The sequence below is a fragment of the Gekko japonicus genome, unplaced genomic scaffold, assembly GCF_001447785.1.
Source record: "Gekko japonicus isolate JY-2015 unplaced genomic scaffold, Gekko_japonicus_V1.1 scaffold1602, whole genome shotgun sequence".
NCBI lineage: Eukaryota > Metazoa > Chordata > Lepidosauria > Squamata > Gekkonidae > Gekko > Gekko japonicus.
The window spans coordinates 293,330-309,778 of record NW_015172053.1 but is presented as its reverse complement, the minus strand read 5'-3'; the positions used below and the strand labels follow the sequence as shown (position 1 = coordinate 309,778).

The 16,449-nt window shown below is 41.1% G+C and overlaps 1 protein-coding gene across 1 annotated transcript in view; it reads left to right on the top strand.

Annotated features, from left to right (window-relative positions):
* LAMA3 (laminin subunit alpha 3) overlaps nt 1-16,449 on the top strand; it is a 169,607-nt gene that overhangs the window by 118,481 nt on the left and 34,677 nt on the right. Inside the window, exons 42-50 of the mRNA XM_015420742.1 lie at nt 975-1,081; nt 5,984-6,034; nt 6,387-6,538; nt 6,981-7,091; nt 7,970-8,081; nt 8,984-9,151; nt 12,221-12,417; nt 14,313-14,429; nt 14,740-14,894. Of these exons, the coding sequence (XP_015276228.1) occupies nt 975-1,081; nt 5,984-6,034; nt 6,387-6,538; nt 6,981-7,091; nt 7,970-8,081; nt 8,984-9,151; nt 12,221-12,417; nt 14,313-14,429; nt 14,740-14,894 (1,170 nt within the window). The remainder of the gene's footprint in view (nt 1-974; nt 1,082-5,983; nt 6,035-6,386; nt 6,539-6,980; nt 7,092-7,969; nt 8,082-8,983; nt 9,152-12,220; nt 12,418-14,312; nt 14,430-14,739; nt 14,895-16,449) is intronic.

Genomic DNA, 16,449 nt, shown 5'->3' with positions numbered 1-16,449 from the left:
AGTACCTTCCAGTGTGAATCTCTGAACTAGGAGTGGCTAAAAATACAGACAGAAATTTTATGCTTAGTTGATAATAGTGCAGCTTACCTTAGTAAGCAGCTTACCTGGCTTGCCTTAGCGACCAACAGATGGGTCTCCAAGACAAGCAGCCATTGTAGTCATTTTTTATTATGTTGCCCCATTTTTTTCTTAATTCAGACTTTATGAAACTTTATCTCTGTTGACTGACTTTCTTTTCACCTTGGCTTACATAAGCTTGGAATTAAGTTCTCTGTACAGATATACAATGGTACTATATTAAATTTCATAGATAAATTCTAATTTTGCCTTGAGTCTCCAGGTGCGCTGAGTTAGGCATCCTAACAGTAAGGAACAGGCAATTATTCATAGCCTGCAAAACTAGTTTGAATGACTTGTCCTCCGTAAGACAGGAGAGACCAGATATTGTTCAGTTCTCCAGAGTTCCAATCAATAGACTGCTCTGACAGTGCAATCCTATGCCAGTTACTCTATTCTATGTCCATCGATTTCAGTGGGTTTCAACTGGAGTAATTCTGCATAGGTTTGCATTGTGGGTCTCTTCCTGCAGCTCCCAAATGCTTTGTGTTTCACTTAATCCCAGTTTAGAAAATATCATTGAATGTTTTCTGCAATTCAAACATGTTTCTCAGAATAAGGCAATTGTAACAAATTGGTTTTAATGTTTTAACGTTTATTAAAACAGAATCCAGTTCAGATGTTACATTTAGGATACATGCATGTATTTATTATCTATTTAGTTAGACCCAGGCTTGAATCCCCACTCTGCTGTGGAAGTTTGCTGGGTGACCTTGGGCCAGTCACACACTCTCAGCCTAACCTGTAAGGATAAAATGGAGGAGAGGAGAATGATCTCAGCTGCTTTGGGTTCCCATTGGGGCAGTGTATGTGAAGCAAAATTAATAAAAAAATAAAAACTTTTTTATTTACTATAGCTGTGCTCCTGGTTATTTTGGAAACCCACTGAGATATGGAGGATACTGTCAGAAGTGTAATTGCCCTAATAATGGTCAACTTTCAAGCTGTGATCGCCTGACTGGGGGTAAGTAAAGATTTATTGATACCACTAGAAAATGTACTGTACTTAACTGAACAGTGTAACAACACCTCTTGAGTGGAGACTGGGAAGCTCCAGTGCAGAGACAAGTTAAGATTCCCCACTTGAATGAACTGAGTACATTCTGAGATGCCTATATTAATCTGTACCCTGGAGCTACCCTGGAGCTACCATCACTTTAAAACAACAACTCTACACTGTGTTCATAACCTATATGTAAACAACTTGTGAGAGAAGACACTAACCATAAAATAATGTAATGTTTAAACACAAGTAGTAGTATAGTAGAGGTATGTATGCAACAAGTCTTGTTTATTATTTCCCTTGTTGCAAGAATGACCACTCGGAGCGATGCACAGCTTAAGGCTAGAGACTTCTTCATCTCATACTGCTGTCCTTTCGATGTTAAAGCAGAATATGGAGGAATGCTGCTTCCTTTATTCCAACACATAGGAAAATAAGCCCTAGTTAAAACTAGATGACGTTTGTGGGGTATCAGACAAATTGCTTGACTTATTTTTTACATGATGCTTTGATTAAATCAGCACCTGTAATCAATAAAGAATTTTCAGAAGTAGACTTCAGGTTCCGTTGACATGCCACTAAACATTTACATTTGTAGAGGCTCAATGGCATAAGCTAATATCACAATATTGCGTGTTTCCACAATGTGTGTGTGTGACTGGCCTTTTCTACAAACTGAGAGAACCCTCACAGCCTCCAATGATTTTGGGGGAACCTCAGTTACCAGGTGTTCCAAAGGTAGCAAGTGTATAGGCTTTGGGTTCGGGCTGTGAGGTAAGTTTTGTGGTGAGCAAATAGAATATGAAAGACACTGAGGCAGGAATTGTATATGAACAACAGAGAAGATTTAATTATTTACAAGCTGGTTTCAAAGAACAAATCAGCAGTGTAGGTCTCCCGGAAGACAAAGAAAAAACCTTGCTGGGGCACATTAATTTAAAGTAGTTATGGCTTGAGAGAGTAGTTGTAATTTTCCCTAGTGCTTTAAGGCATAAACAGGCTTTTACTCTCTCACACACAAGATTCCACCTACACCAGCCTGCCCTTTCCTAAGAATCAAACGACATGGTACAAGGTCTGGTCATTACCAGAGACCATCCTAACAACTGGGTATTCTGTTTTCTCCCAGAGGTACAGCCTAACCATTCTGTCACACCACAAAGCAGAGCTACCCTTCACTCTGTCTTCTCTTATTCTGAGCCAGACCTGAGCTCTCACTGCTCTCTCCTTGAGGCAGAACTGAACTCTCCTCTGCTGTGCTTCCCTCCAACCCTTCATCGCCCTTCTGAAAGGTGATTGGATGCTGGAACAGCACTCCCATAGGCTCAAATGAGTGGCCGTTTTCCCCTTCAGGGGCAGGACAGACTCCTGTCCCTCAGAGTGTGTTTTTCTGATTTCCAAACTTTTAAACATTCATTTCGCTGCAGTACATAGTTTTCAGTGAGTATTATGCAGTGATGAAGGCAGTCAATATAGAGCATTAGGTGGCAATTAACACCATGGAAAGCACCTATTACCAGTTTATGTCAAAATTACAATAGAATTTACAATAATTAATAAAAAGTTATGAGTATTTCTCAGAACTTTTTATTGACTCCATTGTTGGATTTATACCTCAGTAAGCTTTGTCATACCTTGACCTTGGATGGCCCAGGTTGCCCAGTTTCATCAGATCTTGGAAGCGTTGGCCCTGGTTAGTACTTGGGTGGGAGACCACCAAGAAAGTCCAGGGTTACTACACAGAGGCAGGCAATAGCAAACCACCTCTGTTCTGTCTTGCCTTGAAAACCCTACAGGGTTGCCATAAGTCCATTGCAACTTTCAACCACCAAATGTTGTCATCTCAGCAATTTTGTACATTTTAACCAACTGCTTCCTAGTAATTACCATTTAGAGACAACTAGAATTTTACCTTAATCCACAGGGCAATGGGGGGGGGGGGAAAAGAGCAAATATCCATGTGGTACATATCTATAAATAGCAGTTCACATTTGTCTGGAACTGCCTCTGGTTTTCTAGCTATTTCAGCTAGAAGTTAAGGGAACAAACACTGTATTGTATACAGTACACATGTGTAAGCGCAAACACACAGACACAAAAGGAAACTAGATTCAGGTGGGTAGCCGTGTTGGTCTGAAGCAATGGACCAAAGTTTGAGTCCAGTAGCACCTTTGAGACCAACAAAGTTTAATTCTGGTTATAAGCTTTTGTGTACATGCACACTTCATCAGTATCTGTTGGTCTCAAAGGTGCTACTGGACTCAGACTTCGTATCGGGGAAATGAGGGATGCAGGACCCTTTGTATGCACCCTCATTCCCACTGTGTTCGATTTTGGGAGGGAGAGTAGCTGGCTTCCCAATTGCATCCAGAGAGAGACAGTTGTTCTAAATTAAGCCTCGCTTTATTCCATTACACATTCTTAAGTCAGAAAACATTTTTGTAGCATTTTGATATTCAACATGGAATATTTCAACACAACCCCAATACATAGAGAGTGCGCTTGTAATTCTATAAAGGATATCTTTGGTTGTTCTACCAAGATGCATAACTGTGGATAGTTGATCAGAACAACCAGGAGCAAGACTAAGATCAGACATTAAGTACCCTATTTCACCCACTGAAACTGAAGTAACTGTCAATCAAGTCTGTGACGAGCATTTGACCTATATCTGACATATACAACAAAGTCAGCCCCTTTCTTTCTGTCTCGGGGGTCAGGAAAGCTGGGTTAAGCCAGGGTGACTCACAGAATCAAGGAAGCTAGTTTCTGATACTCTTTATCTATTTAAATTTTGATAGTGACTTCTGACTGCTGTAAAATATAAACATTCCCAGTAACATGAGGCGAGGTCTTGTCCAGTGAAGGCCACACACAGCACACGGCAGCAGCCTGAAGCTTCCTGGAAGCAGAACAGAACCAAAGTTTCAACTATATAGGCTAATTACTATAGATATTAAAGGATTATAGGTGTATCAGAGGTTTTGCAGAGTTTTAGCAGAGGACTGAGACTCAATCCAGCCCTAATTCTGCAATACTTTGTACAAAAGGAAATTGTTTTATTTTAATCGACAGTGATGTTTTCCCTAAGGTAACATTATTTTTCTCTAGTTTCCATACCACAAAAGAACTGTATTATTGGTGGAAATATTGCCCGCCCATCCCCTGAATGAGACACGACACAAGTTATAGGTTAAACTGGGAACTTTATTTACAGCAAGCTGATCTGCACAACTTAGTTAACATGTTAAAGCACAGATTGCATCTGGCTTGCAAGGCAAGCTTCCTAACAGGGCAATACTACCCTGGCTCAGAGCAAGGTCCAGAATCCTTCCGAACCTTTTCCATCATAGCACGCACACGAGTGCATAGTGGGGATGGAGGGGCATAGTCCTCTCCCATGACTGCTAAGTCTTAAGGCTTATCGTATGTCCCCCAACCCCAAAGTGGCCCCCACTGAGCCACCCAGACTGCTAAGCCGACAGGTACCCAGTTTGAGGACCCCTCCCTATCGCTAATATCTCGGGGTGCTTACCCACTCGAAATCCCCTCAACCCGTGCTTTTCCTGCCATCCCACTTAGGGCCTAACCAGATTAACCAAGCCTATTTATAACTCACCACTTTGGACCATGTGGAGCACACAAAAAAGGCCCCCCTCCGAGCCAATTTTAAGTGAGGGTCCCAAAAATTCCTGCCTGGCCCCAAACTGGCAACCAGCTAATCCCACATTGTCTCATAAGAGGGAGGGAGGTTGGAGAGCTCATGCCGTGCAGGATTGCGGAGAGAAGACAGCTGCTGCTGAACTCGGTCAGCATGCCAGCCTCCCATTGGCCAGCATCCCCTCCAGATTGGCTCCCCTTCCCCTCGTGATTCATTCTATGAGGAGGTGGGGGAGTGGGCAAATGCCAGCACCCGCCTCATTCAGTAGGAAGCAGTCTTCTAAAGAATGTCTTTTAAAAATCCTTCTCTCTTACTGAAATAAGTTGCCAGAACAAGTGATATCTTTAATTGGTATTCAGCTTAATTTCCAGTTTTGAACTGCTATTTCCAGCCATCTGTTTCTCCACATCAGCAGTAGCATCATCTGTGATCAGTAGCACGTGTGTTTTAGCAGGCTCTGACGTCACTGTGGTCTTGTACTAGCCTATTTGAAGGTTTTAATTTCACCATCTTTGGTGGTTCTGATTACTATGCAGGCTATAAGGAAAATCATATTTAATTGACACTTTACTTAAACATATTATAAAATGTATCCAAGAGGTATTTTTGAGTGTAGTGATCAATGAGTAAAAGTGCTATGTCCCCAGTGATGTTAGCTTCTAAGCATTACATTTTCTTAGCTGAATAATTCCTTTTAAAATCGCTCAGTTCCTTTTAAAATTACGTTCCACTGAAAAGATAAAGTCAGATGGCCATGGTACTGGACTTAGCTGTTTCATGTAGTTCTCTTTAAGTATTGTAACTTGTTGTTCTTCTTAGTAAGGTCTAGAGGTTGATTTTCAACGTGGAATATGTTCCAAACCATTTAACGTGAGAATGTCAGTTTGGGAGACACTGCACCATGGCTGTGTTCTGCCACTCATCTTCAGAGATCTGAGATCATTCGTCTTTGTTCCTATAAAAATGGTATTTTACCAAAGAAGGAGCCCAATAAAAACCTCTAAATTTAGAATTTAGAAAGCCATCTGATTTAGAAAGCTATTACCGATTTTTGACAGTCTGAGATTGTCTCTAGCCATCACATGCAAGGCATTAAGACCCATTTGCAGAACACAGAGAGAACACCCACTAGCTCATGGTATCATGTTAGCTGTGTTGCTTTAAGTAGTTATGATCTGATTTTTTTTCTTTTTAATTTCCAGAATGCATAAGTCAAGAACCAAAAGATGTAGAACGTCAGGAAGACTGTGATTGTAAGTAATAATGCTTGACTAGTTTAGCTTACTATTTATAAGATTTCATTCAATCATCATTTTAAAGGCCAGCGGTATTTGTTTTAACGTCAATTTACCTTTTAAAAGTTGATTCATAAAGTACCTAAAGAAAAGTCAAACAAACAAAGACCCTACTCTGTAAAAAAAACAACTCTAGATATAAATGTACAATGGAGGGCTGTGGGATTTGGTTGCAGCCTTGGATGGATGAGTTTCTCTTGTCTTTGTTCTTCCGTGAGGGACGTTGTTTTAATGTCACATTAACGTGCTCCATATGTCGTTGTTACCACATAGTAAAAATGGGCAATTTACACTGTCTTTTTCCATTCAGCTTGCGATAGCTGTGTAATTACTTTGCTGAAAGATCTGAGTACGATGGGTGATGAGCTCCATCTGATTAAGTCCCAGATGCAGAGTCTCAACACCAATGTCCATGCACTGGAACAAATGAAGAATCTGCAAAACCGTGCCAAGGACCTAAAGGTAACATGAAAACTGATGTTCTACATCTCTGTGTGTGTGTGGTGGGGTGGGGGGGAGGTAAATAAAGAAATGGGAAGTGACTACCCCCAGGAACCCACATTGGATTGCCTTACATAAAAGTGACTCCACAGGGCGCTAGTCACAAACAGAAAAAACTCTTCCTTCCATTGTGAAAGTAAGTCTGGAAGGAAGCTAAGTACCTTGAGCAACGATCTACATGGATATAAGGCACAGGAAAGGGGAGAGTTCAGCGCTTCTTTCCTGTCTGCTTGCTTTATTGTTCAAACATGAATATGAATGAGGCATAGACATGAAAAGAAATGTGTCTGCCTCAGTTGTGTCTAGTTTAGCCCTTAATACAGTATGTAGCTGCACTTTCATACTAAATTTTGGCTTATCTGGGATCAGTCATACATCCTTTTCTGTTTACCTTTATTTTCAGGCTCAGTTGAACCATTATCGTTCTACTGTTAAGACTCAGAGCACAAAAGTGGATGAACTGGAGACAGACTTGATTGACCTTAATCAAAATGTTAATGCTTTAAGAGAAAAGGTGGGCTGTTTAAATATTATCTAATTCTGTATGTCGTGGATGTTGCAGTATTACAAGTTGTCATGGGTACTGATACTTGTTAGTAAATGTTGAGATTTTAAGACAATTATCTCAGAACTGGAACTGGAAAATCTCAGAAAACTTTAAATTCCAGTGATAGTTAAAAACAACAAAGTGGCTTCTCTAGGGTATCCAATTGAGTCTATGGGAGAGGAACCCATGGGTGAGACATGGCCTGTGATGCATTTTCATTCCAAAGTCTTAATTAACAATACATTTCAAATTCACAATGTTTCTCAGATCTACCATAATGTATACATTGATATATTATTTTGGTTAACTGGCAATAGCAAATACACCTTTAACCACATATTTATTTATTTATTGGATTTTTATTCTGCCCTCCCCAAACGGGCTCAGGGCGGATCATGACAAATTGAGTCAAAGACTCGTTACAATAAAATCACATTAAAATCATAAAAACAATAAACCATAAAATTGGTAGCAGCGATATAAAATCTGTTGGGGCCACACGGTGGAATCAGATGGGCCCTTTCAGCAAGTTGGAAATTAAAGCAGGGAGGCCAACTGAGGTGGACGCCCGCTGCCTCAACTGAAGGCCTGGCGGAACAGTTCTGTTTTGCAGGCCCTGCGGAACAATAAAAGGTCCCGCAGGGCCCTGATCTCCAGTGGGAGCTGATTCCATCAGGCCGGGGCCAGGGCAGAAAAGGGCCTGGCCCAGGCTGAGGCTAAATGGATGTCCTTTGGGCCGGGGGTAACCAGTAAATGTTGGTCCTATGAGCACAAGGCTCTTTGGGGCACATATTAATTAGCTGTCTCTTATTTTTTTTAACTTAGTTTTTTTGTCTTTTTATTAGGCTGAAATGAATTACAGAAAAGCAGAGACACTGTTTAATAATTTTAGTAAGACCAACCAAAGGGGGAAAGACTTGATTTCAAAGATACAAAGTGTTGTCACCAATGTTAATGGTAAGATTAGCTTCTGCTCCTCTTTGATCACATCCTGTTTTGTAGAAATAATTGCAGGTGATTTTAATTTTCTGCTGAAATTTGACATACTACGCACTTCTCTGCTGCATGTTTTTTGTTATAAAAAGCAAGGCTTATGTACATTTTTATCCCATCCTTTCTCCAATGAGCTCAGGATAGCATACATGGTTTTCCCTTCCTCTGTTTTATCATCTGAACAACTCTGTAAGGTAAGTTAGGCTGAGAGGATGACTGGTCCAAGGTGATCTAGCGAATTTCATGACAAGTCGGGGTTTGAACCTGACTCTCAGGCCCTGTCTGTATCACACCTATTCACATTCCTTTTCATAACCTAGTAATTGATAAGATAGTCTTACCAGTGTTTTCATCAGTTTTGACAGCTGTGAGTGCCCATAGTATGCTTCTTGCAGGATCATTGATGAAAATGGGATGTCTCTGACAGTTTTTCTACTCCCAAAACTTGTCATGTCTAGTTGTTTTCAGCTGTGTGCATTGTCCTCATAACACTGTGAGCATCTTACCAGCACTGCCAGAAACAGAGTGAAAATGTGGCTATATAACAATGTAGAAAACTATAGGGCAGAAAATGCATAACTGGGAATGCCATTTGAGCAGCATTGCTTTGGAAAGCATAACATATATATAATCCTGGTGATGGTGAACCTTATCCTGCTAGTGTATAAGAGGAAAGGCAACATATAATTCTATTAAGTAAGAGGTCAAAGCAGAGTGAACTCAAAATTGGTGCAAGAGTGTTGCATGATGAGTGATTGGTTCTTTATTGAATGACTGTGTTGAATGATTTAAAAGAAGAACACACTGGTCTGAAAAACAATGTGTTGAAGTGTTTCATTCATTTGAATATGTTTTTCTTATTGTAGTTCTCCTGGAACAGATAGCTGGTATTTCTGCAGAAGGAAATTCTTTGCCTGTGGGAGATGCCGCCAAAGACCTTGCTCGAGCTCAGCAAATGGTCACAGAGATGCGAAACCGCTATTTTGGTCAAGAGCAGCTAGAAGCAGAAAAGGAGAAAAGAAGAGCTGAGAATTGTAAGAGCTTAATGATTGTTTGCAGTTTCATGAAGATCTTGGAGAAGGAAATGCTTTGTATGGATTTACATCCACAGGGCAGATAAGGAGAATTATGGCCTCATTTGGAGAAGCAATAAAGGTGTTGTACTAAATGTTGAACTGGACGTGGAGTTTGCAGCATTAAAATAACATGCAAGGAATCTTGTAGCATACCAGACATTCCCAAGCCAGTATGAGAGAACAAGAGAAAAGACAAGAATGGGGAACAGAAATACAGATGGTAGAGTGGTCAAAGCAAACATGCGCCCTCAAATGAAGAAGCCTTATGGATTCTAGTGCTATGGCTTCTGAGGTTTAAGCTAAAGAGGAGACTAATCTGATCAGGATGTGAATTGTCTGTCCTTGAGTGCTGTTTTTACCACTAAAGAACCCTTATAATTAGTGAACATTTCTCCCTGTTATGGAAATTCATAATTTTGCAAGACAGTTGTGTGTATTTATCATGAGCTATTGCAGTTTGGTAAGTCTGGAGAAAATGCAAAATAATTTACTAAGGACCTGTTGTATGAGAATGAATACTACAGAGTATATAGTACTCTATTAGTGTTCAATTATATATCTAATAGTCAAGGTAGCCCTGCCATGGGAATCAAAATATCTGCACAGTGAGGCAACCCAGGGCTAGGATGTATGTTTCCACAAATGCAAGGGAAACCCCAGATTACACAATAATATGAACGCTTTTTTTAAAAAAAGGAGTAAAAATGTGGTAGTGATGGCCACCATTTGCAGGTAGGCCAGTAGCCTCCTGCTGCACCAGTGAAGGGGAAGGGAAACAAAAGCAGGTAAGTTGCTAGTGGAATGGGATTCTGAATGGATTGTGGAGAGGTGGACAACGAAGAAAAATCAGGCAGGTGGGTGGGAGGGAAGACTTGGTGGGTGACGGAGGGACCAGGCAAGAAGTCCAGGAGGGGTGGGCAAAGTGTGGGAGTGGAAGTGGCCATTGGGAATACGAATGGGGTGATCTGGGCAGGTGGATGAGAGGAAGAAGAAACCTGAGCCAGAGAAGGTAGAAGGAAGGGGAAGAGATTTCTCCTCCTCCATGAGTATTCACAGTCCCCCTTTTGTAAGGTCCTAATAAGAAGATGTAGCAGTAGTGTATGCAGTGGGCCTTATAGTCAACTATTCACTTACTAGAATATATCAGTTTGAATTAAGCTTGTAAGCTTTGAGTTGGGATGTTCCTGGAGATTTGGAAGCAGAACCTGGGGAAGGTGGAGTTTGGGGAAAGGGTTGAGCTCAGCGGGGATGTGATGCCTTAGAGTCCACCCTCTGAAGTTGCCATTTCTGCCGGGGGAACTTATATCTGTAGTTTGTAGAGATCAGTTGTAATTCTGGGAGAGCTCCAGGCCCCACCTAAAGGTTTGCAACCCTAGTTTGAACTGCTACTTTAGTCTCCACCCCTTCAGCAAACACAAATAGTATAGTGTAACAGCACAGTTACTTTTGTCCAAGGACCACCTGTTGGGAGTTGTCACTTCATCCATCCATGGGTTCAGACAACAGAGTGGGGGATCGTGGAATGAAATTTTTAAAAGACCCAATTGGACATCATTGCAACAAGCAGCCGTTGATGTTTAGATCGGCTAGCTGCTATTTGGGTATCAAAGCAATACACTCACAAGGAGTACTTCCGGCTCTAGGAATACAACTAAGTTATGCCTGATCTTTCACTCACTTCTGTTTCATAAGTAAAGGTAAAGGTTTCCCTTGCTCGAAAGCTAGTCGAATCCGACTCTAGGGGGCAGTGCTCACCCCCATTTCCAAGCCGAAGAGCCAGTGCTGTCCAAAGACATTTTCGTGTTCATGTGACTGGCATGACTAAACACTGAGGCACACCGAACACTGTTACCTTCCCACCAAAGTGTTTATCTACTTGCAATTTCTAGATTTCAAACTGCTAGGTTGGCAGGAGCTGTGACCCAGAGACAGGAGCTCACCCCATCACACAGCACTAGGGTCTTGAGCTGCTGAACTACAGACCTTCCGGTCTGCAGCTCAGCGTCTTAACCTCTGAGCCACCACGGCCCCCCTTCTGTTTCATACAGGCATAATTAAGCAGCTATCAAAACCAAAAACTGATGGATAGCTTGGTTCCTATACATAGTGGTACAACCAAAGATGGTCTATCCAGTTAAAATTGAGAAGATATCAATCTAGAATGAGGCATGGAATATACCTCCAGTAGAATGAGGTAGTGGGATTCTTAGGTGGCAAAAATGGCTGGCATTACTTCAGATTGCTGATGAAGGGGGCAACCAGAAATAATGGCTGAAGTGTTGCTAGAAGAAGGAATGTCACAAGAGTTTGGAAGCCTGTGGAAGTGAAGTTGTAAGGGTAATTTTTTTCTCCTATATGGAGAGTGGTGGCAGCACTCCAACAGGGGACAGATCAGCAGGCTTACAGTGGGTAGGATGGGAGTTTGATGCCTCCTCAAATCTGCCACTGAGAGTGACCAGGCTGCCCCATTACAGGACCAGCCCCCAAATTCGGAAATATATACTCCCTCTCCTGAAGTCTAAAGTGGTATGGTCCATTCCACCTTCGCAGCACACTGCCACCCCATTACTACCTCATTCTGCTGCGAGTATAGATGAGATGCAAAGCCTCATCCATATGTGATGCTGGCAAGGCTAAGAGGTTTCCTGTGCTGTGAATTTGCCTGGGATTAAAGTTTCATTTAAACAGTGCTACAGCTTGTGCAAAGCAACAATACGTGTGTTTAGTTTGCATGCCAGAGATTCATAGCCCTTATGAATATTATGCTTTGTGCAAACCAAGTATGCATAAGTGCTATGCACAAATTCCAGCACAGCTTAAATAAGACCCTGAGCTTGTTCAAAGTCGCACTGGGAAGCTCTTTTGTTTTATCAGCCACAGGTTTAATTAAAGCCTAAGAATATTCACCAGAGAGGGCTAAAACTGTGTGGAAGCTCTTTTTACTACAGCAGTAATGCTCATAGAACAATTGGGTGCACTCTTATTTTGTTATCCAATACTAAAATCTGCCTTTTTCTAATTGAATAGTGCTGGATCGTGTAAGAAATGAACTACAAAAACATCAGGAGAAAAACCAAGGGCTAATTAAAATGATAAGAGATTCATTAAATGGTTTTGAATCCAAACTCAATGATCTCCGTGAATCTTTGAAGGAAGCAAAAGAGAAAACCAAACTGGCTGAAAGTTTGAATGGAGAGAATAAAGTCCTCTTGGACAATATTAAGGTAATACTGTGTTGTTTTTTAGTTTTTCCTTAGCTTAATGGATGAAGAACAGGCCAAATTCCTTCACAAAAAAGTGGTAAAATAAAATACAATTGTCCTGATACAGTGACAACTTTTGTTTTGTGTTATTTTCCCTTAAAAGAGGTTTGTAGTAGTCCAGTGAGACTAGCAATAAAGATATCCCTGTTTTCCTTTGCTTCTTTATTTCTTAGACATTTGACATCAGAGTTCAGTTTCCCTGGACAAAGCCAGATAAGATATAATTTATTCAAACAACATGCCCAGACCCATTTCCTCTCTCCTGAGAATACCTTGGGTGCCTCTGTCATATATGGACATGTACAAAATTGTTCCACCCTGTTCTCTTTTTCCTTTTGTGCCGAACATTTTTTGTGGCAAGAATATTCCTATGAAGTGTGAAATTGTTTTGGAAGCAACAAGTTGCTTCATTTTAGAGAATAATACTCCAGTGCTTCTGGGAAAAATTTGACTTTAGCTCTTGGGTCCAACCTTCTATTGATTGCAGCACAATGGCTGTGTGAAGGATAACATCACATGGGGGAAGGAAGGGTTCCATTCATCATTGTAGGTAAATATTGTTGTTTAGCAAGAAATAGAGTTCAGACATCTTATAGCAGAACCTTTGGTGTAGTGGTTAAAAGCGGCGGACTCTAATCTGGACAACCGGGTTTGATTCCCCACTCCTCCACATGCAGCTACTGGTGTGACCTTGGGTCAGCTACAAGCTCTTTCAAAGCTGTTTTCTCAAGAGCAGTCCTCGAAAGAGCTCTCTCAGCCCCACCTACCTCACAGGGTGTCTGTTGTGGGGAGGGGAGGGGAGGGGAAAGGAGATTGTAAGCCTCTCTGAGATTCCCTCGGGTACATTACATTACATTACATTACATTACATTACATTACATTACATTTGCGATTTATATACCGCCCTATCCAGTGAAGGGCGGGGTATAAAACCAATCTCCTTCCCCTTCCCCCCTCCTCCTCCAGTAGCATCTTATGTACAGTTACTTCAGTGTGAGTTCAAAGGAAACTGGAGTAACTCTGCATAGAATTGCACTGTTAAAGTTTTAGAAGTCCTACTTTTCTTTCTTTCATCCTTACTCCTTTCTTAGGGGAGAATTGTACATTATGTATACATGCTTATTTTCCTCAAGTTTTTTTGAACTGACTGTGGCTGTGGAAGTGAAGAAATATATGGGATACAGGGGGGTATTTAACTCTTATTCACAGTGTAGTCCAGTTCAAAGCCCATCCAAAGGATGACTTGTTTCTTTTTACCCTAGGACTGAAGACCAGCCTACCCAGAACCATGATAGAAAGGGAAATTTGATCTTACCTATGAATTCCTGTTTTCAGTTGTCTCCAAGTTCAGTCTAGTTGCCTGCTTTAGAACAGCAATAAAAAGATCAATGAAAAGCAATACACTGAGGAACTTTTATATTTGATGCAGAGTCTACAGTCACATATTTCAGCTACAGGCTTAGTTTGAGTCTGGAGGGAGTATCTGCTTTCCTGTCTTGTGATTTCCCTTTACCTCTCTCAGATTGGAAGTTAGTTATACTGTCAACACTGTTTATCACTATATACCCCTCCTAAGCCACTGAAGATGGGAATTCACAAGTAAGCTCAAATCGTACTTACTTCCAAAGAACCACAGTTGACTTAGGATCACCCTGCCTTGGGGTCAGTGCAATCTCATAATTAAACATGTTTAATCTTCTCTTGAGTGGAATAGGTAGCCAAACCTGGTCTTTGGCTGAATTGTGTACCTTATTCTTACACAAAAAGGTACATTAACTATACCTCTGATGACATAAGCTCCCTTTTCTGCTGTTTTGTTAAAAAACCCTGCAGTACTTGTTTCCTTTCTTTGTCAGAAACGGACTGAAGATATGAGTATTCAACAGAACAATATCTTCGATCATCTGAGTTCTGCTGAAGCAGCTTTGTCTCAAACAAACAGTGTATTTGAATTGCTGCAGAGGAGTAAGGAGGTACGTTAAATCTGTGAAGAGGGGAAAAAATTAAGAATGCAATCGTAAGGGAATTTAAAAAAAAATGTTTCAAGAAATGGCTTTACTTTGTAGAAAGCAATAAGCTGCCCACAAAATACAAGTTATATAAATTTCATCTTTGTCTAAACCTCTGTTGCTTAATCCCCCCATGCTATGCTTGAAAGCACACAATCATCAGGATTTGCATGAAGAGCTAAGGCGCACAAAAGAAAACTGTGCCTTTTGTTTCTTGTTGTTTTGTAACATGTGTGTGTGACAGCAGAAATTACTGTTTTCCCTCAAACCTTAGGAATATGAAAATTTAGGGGCCCAGTTTGATGGTGCAAGGAAGGATCTATTGGAAAAGCTGAGGAGCCTTTCTTTAGCTGGCAGCAAGACTTCTCTTGTGGTGAGGGCTGAAGAACACGCCAACTCTTTACAAGACCTGGCAAGGCAGCTGGATGAGTATGTTTTCATTTCTGTGGATGAATAGTTTAAGAAGAAGAATCATCTTGCCAAAATGTGTTGTACGTAGCATGCTCTTTTACCTGTACTAACTGTAAACTACAAAAAACAAAAAAGAGCACCTTTATCTTGTATGTGTAAGTTTAGATTTAAAGATAAGAGGGAGATTTCTGTACTGAGAGTACAATTTCAAGAACATTTTCATAGGAGTAAGCCCCATTAAGTAGACATGATTAGGCTTTCACTGTGCGTCATGGTCTGAAGCCTAGCATCTCAAGGTCTTTTTTGCACATTTAAGAAATGCCATGTTCCCATCCGTGGGAAGTTGAAAAGTGAGCACTATTATACTCTTATACAAAGCAGCTCACTGCAGTAAGAGCACTAATTTTAGAAAAATCTATATCAAATGTAATATGAATAGTAAAACCAACATTATTTAGGTGTTTTCCTTCCAGTCGCATCGTACTACTGATAGCCTGCACATTTTGGGAATGATCCAGCTAAAGTTAAGTATAGTAGACCACACGCCTAACATTAAGCACAGTCCTGCCCATTTCAATGGGAGAACTAAGCATGTCATGAACTTTCTCTAAGCAGAATTGGTTGCATACAGTAGTGCTTAACTTTGGCAGAGACCGTGTTGTTGTTATTCAGTCACACAGTCGAGTCTGACTCTTCGCGACCCCATGGACCAGATCACACCAGGCCTTCCCGTCTTCCGCCATCCTCTGAAGTTGGCTCAATTTCATGTTCGTTGCATCTATAACACTGTCTAACCATCTCATCCTTTGCCGTCCCCATTTTCTTTGACCTTCAATCTTTCCCAGCATCAGGGTCTTCTCCAGTGAGTGCTCCCTTCTCATTTGGTGGCCAAAGTACTTGAGCTTCAGTTTCATTATCTGGCCTTCCAGGGAACAGTCAGGGTTGATTTCTTTTAGGATTGACTGATTTGATCTCCTTGCAGTCCAAGGGACTCTCAAGAGTCTTCTCCAGCACCATAGTTCAAAAGAATCTATTCTTCGGCGCTTGGCCTTCCTTATAGTCCAACTCTCGCAGCCATACAATACTACTGGGAATACCATTGCTTTGACCATGCGGACTTTTGTTGGCAGGGTGATGTCTCTACTTTTTATCACACTGTTTAGGTTCGCCATCGCTTTCCTCCCCAGGAGCAGGCATCTTTTAATTTCATGGCTGCTGTCACAGTCTGCGATGATCTTGGATCCCAGGAATGTGAAGTCTGTCACTACTTCCACGACTTCCCCTTCTATTTGCCAAGGAGTGATGAGGCCAGATGCCATGATCTTAGTTTTTTTGATGTTGAGTTTCAAGCTAACGTTTGCGCTCTCCTCTTTCACCCTGAGCAAGAGGCTCTTAACCAGGATTAAACTTTCTTAAATTCAAAAAAAGAGGACAGAGAAAGAATCCCACTCTGTTATATATACTGCTCATTCTAGTTTCTTGCAACATTTTCTTGGGGACTGGCCACCTTGACTTATTGGTCTATGAGGTGTGTCTTTTAATTTAAATTTTCAGTGTAACAAAAGTTCATGGT